General features: G+C 42.0%; 1 protein-coding gene across 1 annotated transcript; it reads left to right on the top strand.

The window, feature by feature from the left end:
* Window positions 1–40: 40 nt before the first annotated feature.
* LOC133027273 (centrosome and spindle pole associated protein 1) lies at window positions 41–9,960 on the top strand. The gene is made up of 27 exons (XM_061094304.1): window positions 41–89; window positions 195–292; window positions 395–475; window positions 1,359–1,708; window positions 1,792–1,869; window positions 2,349–2,440; window positions 2,534–2,630; window positions 2,724–2,779; window positions 3,400–3,494; window positions 3,546–3,634; window positions 3,723–3,847; window positions 4,548–4,617; window positions 4,749–4,842; window positions 5,066–5,213; window positions 5,310–5,450; window positions 5,552–5,622; window positions 5,799–5,926; window positions 6,039–6,198; window positions 6,281–6,398; window positions 7,157–7,283; window positions 7,925–8,055; window positions 8,482–8,625; window positions 8,715–8,749; window positions 8,871–8,937; window positions 9,348–9,451; window positions 9,541–9,598; window positions 9,776–9,960. The coding sequence occupies exons 1-27, from the start codon at window positions 41–43 to the stop codon at window positions 9,958–9,960; spliced, it is 2,991 nt and encodes a 996-aa protein (XP_060950287.1).
* The last annotated feature ends 3,886 nt before the right edge of the window (window positions 9,961–13,846 follow it).

Raw genomic sequence — 13,846 nt, 5'->3', positions numbered from 1 at the left:
TCCTCAGTCAAGAGCTGGTGAAAGAAACAACACAGTGAATATGCCTCCAGGATCAGCAGTACAAGGAGTAGACTCTTATCCAGACAGAGGTACTGTACTGTACCATCATATGAAAGTGAAGAGGATGCATTATCTAGCCTTTGGTGAACATTATACAATCTGTGTATTATACGGTATATTCTGTGGTTTTCCAGGGTGGGGCTTAAGTTTGCTGCTGGGAACAGACTATGAAAGGAAGAAACAGAAACTCAACCAGGAGCGTCAGCTGGAATACCAACTTTATATTGCCAAGGTCTGAAAAAATAAATGATTTGTAAACCGGTTTTAATTTTATGTTGCCTCCTTGTTTCTCTTTGCTGATTTACCACCCCGTCCTTTGTTATTCCTCCTCTAGAAAAAGGATGTGAAAACCAGTGAACCTCGTCCACAACCACAAGTTTTCTTCCTACCTGTTATTGAGAAGAAAAAAGCTCAGGTGAGGATAATCTGTGTGATAATCACATAATACACATTATTCCATGGCAACTGCTTTTGTTGACATGTGGCTCCAGGCTTATAAAAAAAAAATAAAGGACAAGGATCAGCCTCCGGAGCTGGGGATTGTGGGTGTAAGTCCCACCTGGGTTAAAGAAAGGTCATAGTTTAAGGAAATGCCAAAGTGCTGTACTTAGTATTTAGAATATTTGAAATTTCTCAGTCTGAACCATAATCCATCATTATAGTCAGTATAGCATAGGTTCTAATTGACAGTGTGTCTTTTTAACTTGACAAAAATTAAAACCCCTCAATTTGGAAGCATCTGCTAATGCATGTGTGCATCATTGTGTAAGAATATTGAGTGTGTATGTGGTGTATGACATTACAGATTGTGATGTGTAAAACACACAGGATGTTCACATATTTTCAAAAGGAGATTTTGTACAATATATTAAGTTTATTTATAAATGTTCTCGCTATTTTATACATCTTTTAGATTCATTACTTAGACATCAACATAGCATTGAATCAAAGTTGGGGAAAGGGACACGATGACACATTATTAATTTGTCAGATTCAACCACAGCATTGGAAATATGTAGCTCCTGCACTGTCTGAACGATATCATCTTCAGAGAGTTGAATTTGTTTCTTTCACAGGAAAATTTGAGAGAGGAGAGGAAGAAAGAATTCAACCTCTTCCTCAAGGAAAAAGCTCAAAGCAGAACTTCTCCTATTACTTTTAAGGTAATCTGAATAATCAATTAAAAACACATGTCATTTCTTTATTGTTTGTCGAAACAGATTTTTGTCTTGTTCTGTTAAAAAAGAGGATTTCACCCTCATATAAAATTAATCTAATGTCCACATTTTCACTTTCAGCCTGGACAGGTGCAATCTCCAGATGCTGGACACATTTCTTCTCCAGCTTCTCCCCTGCCCACCTCCAACAACCACACAAACATGCCCGCTCCAACCAGAAGGATCCCTGCTTCCAAGAGAGAAGCTGCCATGTGGACTGAGGCAGGGAATAATGGAAAAAGCGGAGGGACCTGGAATCTAAGCCAACGTCGGCAAACGCACGGTCTCTACAGACCAGTAGAGCCCTGTGACTCTGAGGAGGAGTCACTCACAGGCAGAGAGGAGCTGGATTTTAGACCCAGGAGGAGAAAGGAGAGAAACCCTCCAGAGTCTGAGGTCGAAGAAGAGAGGAGAGAACGCAGAGCAAACAGGTTTTAGCTTTTAACTGGTATTCTCTGCTACTAAAGAATAATGGCCTGGGTAATAAAGTCTCACCTGTCTGTTTCTGTGGCAGATTTCGTCAGGACATACAGGAGATGGAGGCCCCTACTGTTCATGATCAGAACAACAACGATTTGCTTTGGAACTCAGAGTAAGTGAGATTCATACCACGTTCATTAAGAATGATTCCAGACAGCAACAGTATTCACATGCAGAGCCACTAACATCCTCATGGAAGGTCACATAACTTCTCTCAATCAATAGAGCACTGATTGAATGAGCCAATAAAGGGTAAATGCAACACCAGGCAGGTATTGACAATTACTGCCATACTTAGTTGTTGCTCTTCTCTCCCATGCTATCTCATTGTTTCCGGTTCATGCCATCAACTTGAGCTACTGTCGGTACATAATTAACGGGAAGCCCAGCTCCAGACAAACAATCACTCACCTCGGTTCGAACAGAGGAGCTGGATTGATTTGGCAATGTCTGTGGGTGACAGGACAGGAAGCTCTGCAGGGAAACTGGTGGTTGGGTGTGGCTAAGATGTAAATCGATTGCTGTGCTGTTACTTTTATAAGCTAAACATGTGTATCTTGTGCCGTGTCTTGTTCTTTCTGTGTTCAATAGCCTGCACCTGCAAGACAGTAGGAGGAGGTCTGCAAGATATGGTCCTGTCAGCAACAATGATAAGGCTGAGTTTGCTACTGGATTACTTATTGGTAAATAACAGTCTTATTCATGATGCGTATGGACATGCATTGACTTGTGGGATTACAGATGGAATTAGTCGCTTAAAATCTGTTTTTGTGCAGGGGCAACAGAAGAGAAGGGGGCCTCTCAGATGAGGAAAGAACAGCTTAAGCAGGAGCTTCTGAAACAAATTGCTGAGAAGAAGAGGAACAAGTTTAGGTAAGTCTTTATCCACTAAATTACAAATTATTATTAAAAGGTGTTATTTCATCTGGTACATCAGGAGTCATTTGTACTCGTCTTTGTCTTCAGGGAGAAGAAACTTGAGCTCAGGGTTGAAGCCACTGGAGCCACAAACCCGGAAAAGACGGTAACATAAGATAACACAACACAACACAACCCAGCATAGCACAACACAACACAACCCAGCATAGCACAAAACAACACAACCCAGCATTGCACAACACAACACGACCCAGCATAGCGCAACACAACACAACCCTGCTGCACAACACACCACACCACAACACAACACAACCCAACACAGCATAATTTTTTTTTTTTTTTTATATTTAATTTGGTATTTTTATATTCCCTACATTTTATATATTTATACTTGCATAAACACACCACAGCAAATTGCTTCTATGTGTAAACCGACTGGGCAATAGACCTGATTCTGATGACATAGCATATTGTAACATGACATAGTATTACAACATAACAACATAAAATAATATACCATACACTTTTGTTGTAATAGAATCATCACAGTCCAGCACATGTGGCTGTATCTTTCACACTTGTGTTGGAGAAGTGTCTACGGCTCAGTCAACACTTCTCACATCACCACAATCGTGGATGATGGTTATGATTGATGTGATGGCACAATGCCACCTTGAGCGACACTTCATCTTTTCTCAATATTCTTGTCTCACTCTCTTTTTATGGATCTCTCCTGCTCGATATATATATGTATCACCTCCTCCGCCTGACCGAATCAAGCAGTTTGGAGCCGTAAATCGGCGACACGTCAGCTCGAGACGAGACGAGATTTCCCACATGCTTGGGGTAGATCTGGAGGCCGAGGAGATGGAACCCAATCCACAGAGAGGGACCCCGGGAAACACAGAGCCAGCACAAGGTGTCCCCTCACTGGGTTATTTCAATGGTGACTACCACAGGGACTTTTCAAACATGCTAGGAGAGGTGACCATCCCAAGGTAGTTCACCGCTGCTCAATGTTCTCATACAACAATTCTGCTTTTAATTCATTGTAGTTTCTGAGCTTTTGTTTTTGTTTGTCATTAGGGTTGCTGGTGTTCCACCTCCAATTCCTCCCACTGTAAATGATATTTACAGGACTCCACATGATGAAGCTTATTATTATTATGGTTCAAGAAATCCCCTGGAACCGAATCTTCCTCATCATCAAAGTATAGTTTTACATTTTTTGACAAAAAAACGTTAATTATAAGAAATGTTTGAGCTGTTTTGTCTTTTGCTGAATGTAATATTTACTTTCCATCACTGCTGACCATTTTTCAAGATTACATTTTCTTGTACAGCAGTATTTGATTCTCAATATGGTTTGAAGTGAACTTCTAAACCGTCACGTGTCATAGTGTAGCAATGCAGTGGTAACAAAATGCAGCAAAATCATATTGACAAAAACAGACTTCACTATGAGGGATTAGCTGCCTTTCCTGCAAGTTTCAACAATGCAAGTCTGCAATGCAATATTTTAGTGATACTAGTTGGGAGTACAGTCAGTCAATAAAATGACTTACGTATCTGACACTGTCAACTTCGATGGGACTAATTCACATTGCCTTCAATAAACTGCAACGCTTCTCTGTAGAGAATCACCATTCGTTATGGTGCCACTTTGACACCCTATCAATGGCTAAGAGGACTTGACATCAGTTCATCAATCTCATTTTACAGCAGAACTGATTTGGTTAGACTAGGGGATGTACAGTTTGTTGGACACGAGTTCAGCAGAGCCGGATGGACCTGACTTCATCCAGGTTTTTTACTGTTGGAGAGAGAAGCTGACAGATGGTGACAGCAGAGAGCTGTTGAATAAATTTGTTTTCAGTATCTTGTACAATGTTTTTGTATTTCCTTCACTAGATTCTCAGCGTGGACGGGTGCAGCAGCCTGGGACACTCCAGCCTGCTCTGGTACCTGGTCGCCGCACAGAGTCAGTGTCCATCATGAGTCACAAGTTTATTCATTCAGATGAAATTCATTGTACAAATTGTCTCTCTTTTATAAAATGAGTCTTTCTGTCAGAATTTTTTGAACACATTCTTCCTCCCTGTCCCCTCTTAGTGCATCTCCCCTTGCTATTGGAGAGTTTCCTGAAGAGAAGTCGAAGAAAAGGAGAGAGAATGAAGTGAGTCACCAGGAGGCCCTCAAGCAGCAGGTACAACACAAGATATTAACGGATCAACATAAACAGAAACCAAGTTTTGGAAACTTGAGCGATTGCTGTAACAGGAATCCAGCACATTTACTTTTACTATTTACATTCTAGGGGCAGATCTCAATGTTTTGCCAATCAGAAAGTAGATCACTTTGGAGTTATGGTAATAGAGACAGAGTTTAGATGTGGTCTGTGACAGTGTCTAAACGCCTGACACTTTCAGATCAAAGAAAGTGAGGAGCGTAAAAGAAGAGAAAAAGAAGAGAAGTTGCGACATGAAGCCGAGACAGAAGCCAAGATGGTGGTGTACAACCCCTGGGGACGAAGTGGGGGAGGCGCTCCGATTAAAGACCAAAAGGGCAATCTTATTAGTAAGTTCACTTCCTAATGAAGTTTCTTAAACCTGAGATATTTTGACGATGCACACAGCATGTTTTAGTTACTTATAACCGTTTCCATGCACTCAGGCGACTTGGGTCAAATGCACAGGATCAATATGGAGTTGTACAACAATCCTGTGCCTAAGAATCGTGAGCAAAACCTCTTAATGAGGAATGGAGACACTCCTGGAGACGAAGTCAGGGCTCCCCTCTCTCAGCAGATATCAGGTCTGTGTGACTGTACCAAAGCAATCTGTCACAGAGTTAATTTTGTGGGCTGTGCATCTTATTTACTGATAAATCACTTTCTGTTTAACTTGTATCTGCAGCTTTAAATGATCAACCATCTCCACAGCGACTCAACTTGCAGGAATCATACATAGTAGACCTGAAACAGCAGGTAGGTCCCAGGCCACAGTCTTCAATCTGTGGAGATACCTGGATACAATTGACAAGGCTGATTAAACATCACATGAAATATGAATGAATACCTGTTACTGTTTAAAACCACTTTCATGCTCCTGAGCACTTTGAAGGAGTCAGAGAATTGTAACTAACTTAAACCAAATCTGACAGATGGAGGAAAACAAGAGAAAGAAGGAGAAGGAGAAAGAAAGAAAGAGGATGGAGGAGGAGAAAGATATGAGGAGGATAGAGGAGGAATGTGCTCGCCTCCAGCAGAAATATGAAGAGGAGCAAAGAAGGCACCAAGAGAAGCATAAGGTGAGCGGTTCAGCCGTTTGCTGAAGGGCACCTCGTCAGTCCTCCTTTCTTTGTAGTGAGTTGGTGGCTTCCAGATTGATTAGAATTGAGCAGCATTTCCTTGTACTTTCTGCAGGTAAACAGCAGTTCCAACCAACCTGACACACATTGTCAGGAGAAGGAAAAGAAGGTGAAGCCAGAACAAGAGACGGTGGAAAAGGTGCCCTGGAGCACCAGAGACAGAGAGGAGAAAACCACACCTTTGAGTTACGAGGTACTGTATGTCCGCAAAGATATTGGTAATGTACATTTATATTGAATGACTTTGTCAAATGTGACTCTGCTCATAACTTTAGCAGCGAGAGAAGTCTCCTCCCGTCCCAACCCTGCGGACGGAGAAAAAAATGGTGGCATCCAGACCTTCCTCTGATGTGAGCCAACTCTCCTCCAGGAGTCACACAGTCAATAAGTGCAGTATATATGTTCACATCAAGACTTTTATGGTGTAAATCTGTCAGGATAAAAAAGTATTCACGATTTCCACAACAGGAGCACACTGTGACTGTGAAATGCTTGCAAAAGAGACAGAGGTTAGTTGTGGTGTGTGACAGTGTGTTCTTCTGACACTTAACCAACCAACTTAAACCAAATCTGACAGATAGAAGAAAGCAAGAGAAAGGAGGTGAATCTGATAGAACAAATGAGGATTTTGGAGGAAAAGAAGGTGAAGCAGGAACAAGAGATGGAGAAAAATGTGCCTCGGAGCACCAGGGACAGAGAGGAGAGGAGCACACCTTTGAGGGACAGAGAGGAGAGGAGCACACCTTTGAGTTACAAGGTACTGTATGTTCGAAAAGACATTGGTAATGTTGCTTACATTTATATTGAATGGCCTTGTCAAATGTGATTCTTCTCATAACTTTAGCAGCGAGAGAAGTCTCCTCCCATCCCAGCCCCGCGGAAGAAGACAAACATTGTGGCATCCAGACCTTCCTCTGATGTGAGCAAAACTCTTCTCAGTCAATAAGTGCAGTAAATATTTTCACATCAAGACTGCTATGGTGTAAATCTGTAAGGATAAAAAGGATTTTTCACAACAGGAGCACACTGCGTGGGCACCACACTCACTCCCTGTGAAAATGCTCCCACCACGAGGTAAGACTGTCCTTACCCAAACGCCTAAAAATCAAATCCATCAATGTCCCTACTCACACCCTCTCTGCTTGGTTTAGACCCTAAAGATGAAGTGATCAGAGAGCTGTCAGTCCTTCGGAGGCACCTGAGGAAAGAGCAAATGCAACTGGAGGCACAGATGAACCAAACAGATCGACAGGAGAGTAGCCACACTCCCTCCATCAGGTAATGAGGTCAGACACCCCTGAGCACCATTGGTAATTTTGCTATAACATGTCCAGGATAAATGGTATTTCTTCACTATTTTTCAGCAGAGACATGAATAATATATAAAGGCTATTAGATGTTCTCTACCCTTTAAGTTACAAATTTCACCAGATGCACTGAGGGGAAGACACTATACTAATTCTGTCTTGTGGAATGGCAATTTCACAATTTGGATATTTAAAGGGGCATCCTTGTGTTCCATGCTAATGTAGTGACCCAGGTCAAATCTTCTAATCCACATAAAGATTTGTTTCAGCGACTCATTGCTGCAGTAATATAACAGTACGATCCCTGACAAGAACATTTATTTCCTCCGACTGTCTTCACCTTGCAAGACCAGCATGGTCAGCTGCAGTGCAGGATCCAGTAGGGAGTCAGAATGTCGCTGAATGGCACAGTAAAAGAAACAGATCAAAACTAATCAAAATCCTAAGTGAGCTTTTCGCATACAGAACTCTTTCAAGATAATATATATACAGAAAAGGAACTTTGTAGAAAACATCCAAGACAATGTACTGTAACCACATTTTCAGAAAGACACTTGCAGGTCATCAGAGGCAGTTGTTCTGTTAAAAGTTGTGCTCTGCTCCTTTGTTCAGGACAAGCAGACGACCCAGAGTGGATGCTGCTGTGCACAGGGAGGCCGGACAGCCGTCAACGTCGAGAACTGACTCCACTGCTCCAGTTAACACAAAAAACTTCTGTGAGTTAAACAAGCTTAAATACAAGGGTAATGACCGATTCTCTTCATTGATGACAAACAGGATTCATTTTAGGGAGCAACAGTTTTACTTAATGATCAGATCCCACTTAGGTCACCGACCCTGAGTCAGTTTTATGTGTGATCTGCCTGAAATGTGTCCAATATAATGAGCAGTGACCGTCTGAAAGCTGATGTTAGTACTTCTTAAGGAGCCAGAGGTGCAAAGTAGATGCTGCTGCAAGAAGAGGCCATACAATAAACTTATTATACTATACTTAACAGCAGTAAGACATTTAAGTTTTACAAAAGCGTACAACATAAAAATTCTTAACAAATTGCGATGGTTATTGTTGTGACTAGGTGACTAGTTTATTTTTATCATATATTTCCCTGCCAGAAACAATGACTGGACAATATCTCAAAAACTGGCTCAACCGCCTTTTCATTTGTCAGACTCATCATCTCGTGATGAGGTCCTCCAGATGTTCCCCGACACCCCCACTGATGGACAAACTCTGGACGTCCAGCAGCAGGCCCTCCTCCAAGAGTACAGACGCAAAATCAGCCTCATGAGGATACGAGAACACGGTGACCGTGGTCAGTGAGGACACACACACACACACACACGCACACACACACCTCTCAGATTGTTGTGATCTTACACTGACTGCTGTGTTTCTCTACAGACCTCTGGAAGGTGTATCTGAACTGCTATCATCATGTGAGTGATCATGACATCATACAGCAGTGATGCACGTTTATTCTGACAGGCTTGATGAGTCGGGCTTGTTCTTCAGTGGAGATGTTTGACTGGTGTCTTCCTTTGTTGCATCTTCTCTCAGAAGAACAAGCCTACGCCCTTCGTCCTCAATGACTCCTTGTTTCCATCTACTCCGTCAACTTTAACAGGTAATTCGGGCCAAACACAGACTCTGTTTACATCTGTCAGTACACAACACACACGTTGGGGGGGGCTCCAGGTGTTTTCCCTCACAATACATCTGTCTGGGTGCCAGGCTTATTTACCTCTCGGCCTACTTGCCAGCTTGTGTCTCTGTGTTGCATCTGTTGCCAGCACCGGATGCAAGGGGCCCGTGGCAGCTGCTGGACGCCAGTATAGGCGTTTTATTTAAAAGCCTGATGCAGGAAGGGACGCTTGTTTTTTATTTCACTGCCTTTTTATTAAAAGGTTTTGGTGGATAGGCTCATTTTCATCTTGTTGGTATTCACACATCAAATCTGAACTTTAATGTCCCTAATCTCTGTCCAGCTGCTAAACAGGTTTGTGTGTAACCACGAGTGCTTTTGGGCCCTTTCAGATGGTTACGGCGGGGACACCTGTGGACAACAGGCTCATCAGCGTGGATCCCCTCAGCCGTCAGCAGAGCACCAAGAGAGGACGTCCCGACGAAGGAGACGAGATGTATGTTGCTTATGATGATTTGAAATACTGTATTAGTTTAGTCCCTGTAATTTTCAAATTTTATTCCTTGACAGATTTTCGTGAATCAGAGGGAGCGAGACATTGAGCCAGAGGTTGAGCCTCCAAAGTTGCCGACCAGTCAGAACGGTGAGGTCAAGGTCAGAGGGCACAGCCAGAGCAGACGAGACTCAAACGCTGGTGTTCACAACAACACTACAGTCTCATTCTAACACTCCATTTTAACTGTGAAACTGATAAAAATATGTATGTGACATGTACATTTGGATTTGAATCGCCCTGTCTGATTGCTGCCGTCTTCTCCAGAGGGGCTGTCCGTTGACGAAGGGGACATCTGGTCTCTGCGTTCGGCCCCGGAGAGGCGTGTCTCCGTGGAGAGCATCGCCTCAGAGCCCTGGCTGCGGCCTGGCACCTCGACAAACATGGAAGGCTCAGCCTGTAGGAAGAGGCTGGATACTCCATCTCCGGGGCTCACACACCGCGTCACGTAGCTCGTGTCCAAGGAGGGAAAACAGAACCTAGTTTGCTGACCTCACTTCTCTATATGTACAAGTGGTGGACAATAAAAAGCTTAATAGATAAGAAATATGCTGTAATTTGAGTTATGTTTAGCTAATGTATGTCACAGACTATTTTCTAATAAAATAAAGTCCTGATTCAAATTTTGTCTGTGCTCATTTTTAATCTTTACATTGCTGTATCATGAACATTTAGCTTTAGCTCCATGAGCAGGAACGCATCCCCATTCATACTTAAAGCGCAGCTAACGTTTCTCATCTTTGACCATCCTGCAACCAAAGGAAAAGAAAACATGAAATATGAACTTTTGATTTTGTACACAGGAGTGAAAACTAAACTCAAACATGAAAACAGACAGGTGACGTAAAAGCAGCTAGCATCAGGTCGCTCTCTCGTCCTCCAGTTTCAGAAGCCCAGTTATCATCTCTCTGTGACAAACCTAACAACATAAAATGTAATAATTTAACCATTCACTTTCCGTGTTCTTGCTCAAAAAATACTAAATGTACTGTGTAGGAAAATCTGCACAAGATGGAGTCAAAATAAATTATCACAAAGTAAAATCTCCAGTAGAAAGAAATAAACAAAGATAGATGAAATCTAATGTTATGAGAGTATATTACATAGCAGCTGATCTGTACAACTAGTTTCATCCAAGAGGCTGTCATTGCTAATGTTAGCCTTCTGTTTCAACCTTCAACCAAGTTTCACGAAAATCTAAAAAGCAGTTTAAGGGTAATCCTGCTGGGTGAAAACACAACTTCCTTAGTGGATAAAAAATGTAAGAAATTCTTTAACAGCTCCTGACTGAAAAACAAAAGACTCAAGAGTCCCAAACTGATGCTTCAAGGCTCTTTAATCACACAATTCACCATCTCAGCATAAACAGTTAAACTTGGAGGAAATATATAAAATGTAAATAATTTATACAGTAAGTACAGGATAATAATTTAATAAAAATGAAATACAAATATTCAAAATATCTAAACATCAAGGCAAATAACCCCAATTCCTATAACATAGATATTGAACAGAGCATCTAAAACATGAGAAGTTTGACAGGTATCAAAGGTTACAACGCTGAATCTCAATCAAGTGAACACGACTCACACGATGTGCGTCGTCAATGTAAACAGAGAACAGCTGACCACCGTGAATGAGCGACTCCCACCCCGCACTACCTGTAGCAAAGGGAATTAAACCGCCTCGTACCTCATTCCTCTCCGTGTTAAAGCATTCTTCTTCATATTCCGAAAACCATATACCGTTTTCCCGCTGCTGCAATTGAAGACTTCGATGTGCAGCAGGTGTTTTATCAAGCTCAAACAGGAAGTCTCTAATTAACCCGAGCGAGTGATTTCTCGTGCATAATATCGGTCCCCTCCGCGTAAGCTACAGGCAATTACGAGGTGAGACGCCAAATTAAAAGGACAACAAACTACATATTTAAAAAACAAGATACATTGTATGGAGAATATGAAAAACAAAATGAACCCAACACAAATAATAAATAATCACAAACAAATTGCATAAACTTAACAAGTTAGCAGCCAGTTACAAATCCCAAGTGAGCTTTTCGCACACAGAACTGTTACAAAATAAGCTGATAACACAGAAAAGGAACTTTGTAGAAAACATCCAAGACAATGTACTGTTACCACATTTTCAGAAGGAGACTTGCAGGTCATCAGAGGCAGTTCTGTTAAAAGTTGTGCTCTGCTCCTTTGTTCAGGACGAGCAGAAGACCCAGAGAGGATGCTGCTGCCAGAGTTGAGGTTGTGCGAAATAGATCTGAACTTTAATGTCCCTAATCTCTGTCCAGCTGCCAAAAGGTTTGTGTGTAAGGATGACTGTTTTTGGGTCCTTTCAGATTTTACATATAACGACTGGAGTCTAGTCCAGGTGAGGAAGGAGACATGATATATGTTGTTGATGATGATTTGAAGTACTGGATTAGTTTAGTCCCTGTAGTTTTCTAATTTTACTCAACCTTGACCTGTTCAGCAGCCCGGGGCTCCAGCGGCTGCAGCAGCACCCATTCCGGTGGCGCCTGAATAGCAGCCGGCCCAGTATCATCCACCTCACCACCCGTGAGTCATTGGCCATCATAAGTCACAAGTTTATTCATTCAGATGAAATTCAGTGTACATAATTTAAGGCAATTTCAACATGTGCAACTTCTTTTGTTCACACAGAAAATCTATTTGCAGATTGTAAATGCCTTTGCATTAGGAGATGGTCGTGAAAAAACGTGTCTCTTAGAACAAAGGCCTTACTTCAAAATGACTGACAGTGTTGTAATCATAGGTACGCAGTGATTGGACCGCCCAGTTGCACTTGTAACCGCTTACGTATGATGAAATCATGTTAGTGCAAGCCCTCCCTGAAGTCATAGGGAATGCATTGCAGTGCCTGAAGATTGAAAAAAAAAAAAAAGTTTTTCAATGAAAGTCTATAAGAGCGATGTGGGGCGATTTTCAGCCATATGGACATCGCCTTATAGTCTATTAGACAGGGCTCGGCGCTGCAGCTGATTGGACGATGATATTCAGAGGTAGCCGGCAGGACAAACCTTATTGTTAATATACTATACTATATTAAACAGCCGCCCCTGGTTTCTGTCAGTGTTTCTTAAACATTCTTCCTTCCTGTCCAATTCTAGAATTACCTTCGCAAAGTTTGGGCAAGAACAGGAAGAAAAAAAGAAATGGCGACGGCAGCAGGCTGTGCTGCTGTTAAAAGCACAAATGCAGCAGGTACGACATGAGATATTATCTGATCAACATAAACAGAACTCAAGTTTTAGAAACTTGAGCCATTGATCTAACAGGAATCCATCTCCACAGCGCATGAAATATGAATGAATACTTGTTATTGTTTACCACCACATTTTTGCTCCTGAGCACTTTGAAGGAGTAAGAGAATTGTAACTAACTTAAACCAAATCTGACAGCATGCCAACAAAAAAAGCTGCCGACCAAAGGGAGAGAGTCCAGGAGATGTCAGAGCAGCAGCGGCTAGATGGCAAGGTCGCTGCTGAGCAGGCGGCCATGCAGAGGGAGTGGGACGAGGTGTTGGCCAGGCGACAGGTAGGGATTTCATGCAGCAGGCTGCTTTAATTTAATAAATTGTACTGTTTAAAGTTATGCTCACCTCCTTTGTTCAGGACAAGATGTCTCGGAGATTTGCCTTCAATACAGGAGTCATGACAGACTCTCTTCATTGATGACACACAGGATTAATTTTAAGGAGCAACAGTTTTACTTGATAATCAGGTCACACTTACGTCACAGACCCAGAGTCAGTGTAGTGAAGACACTCAGGAGGGAAGAGCGGAATTGGAAGCACAAATATGATTATATTATATAATATATAGTTATACATCTTTCCTTTTTTACTGTTGACTCTTTTGTTAAATAGATCTGAACTTTAATGTCCCTAATCTCTGTCCAGCTGCCAAAAGGTTTGTGTGTAACGATGACTGTTTTTGGGTCCTTTCAGATGTTACAAATTATCAATGGATCCTGGTCCAGGTGAGGAAGGAGACATGATATATGTTGTTGATGATGATGTAAATGCCTTTGCATTAGGAGATGGTCGTGAAAAAACGTCTCTCTTAGAACAAAGGCCTTGCTTCAAAATGACTGACAGTGGCGTAATCATAGGTACGCGTGATTGGACCGCCCAGTTGCACGTGTAACCGCTTACGTATGATGAAATCATGTTAGTGCGAGCCCTCCCTGAAGTCATAGGGAATGCATTGCAGTGCCTGAAGATTGGAAAAAAAAAACTTTTGACAATGAAAGTCTATAAGAGCGATGTGGGGCGATTTTCAGCCATATGGCCATCGCCTTCTAG

The sequence above is a fragment of the Limanda limanda genome, chromosome 20 (assembly GCF_963576545.1).
Source record: "Limanda limanda chromosome 20, fLimLim1.1, whole genome shotgun sequence".
Taxonomy (NCBI): Eukaryota; Metazoa; Chordata; class Actinopteri; order Pleuronectiformes; family Pleuronectidae; genus Limanda; species Limanda limanda.
The sequence above is the reverse complement of the archived record's forward strand: the minus strand, read 5'-3'. Positions and strand labels throughout refer to the sequence as shown.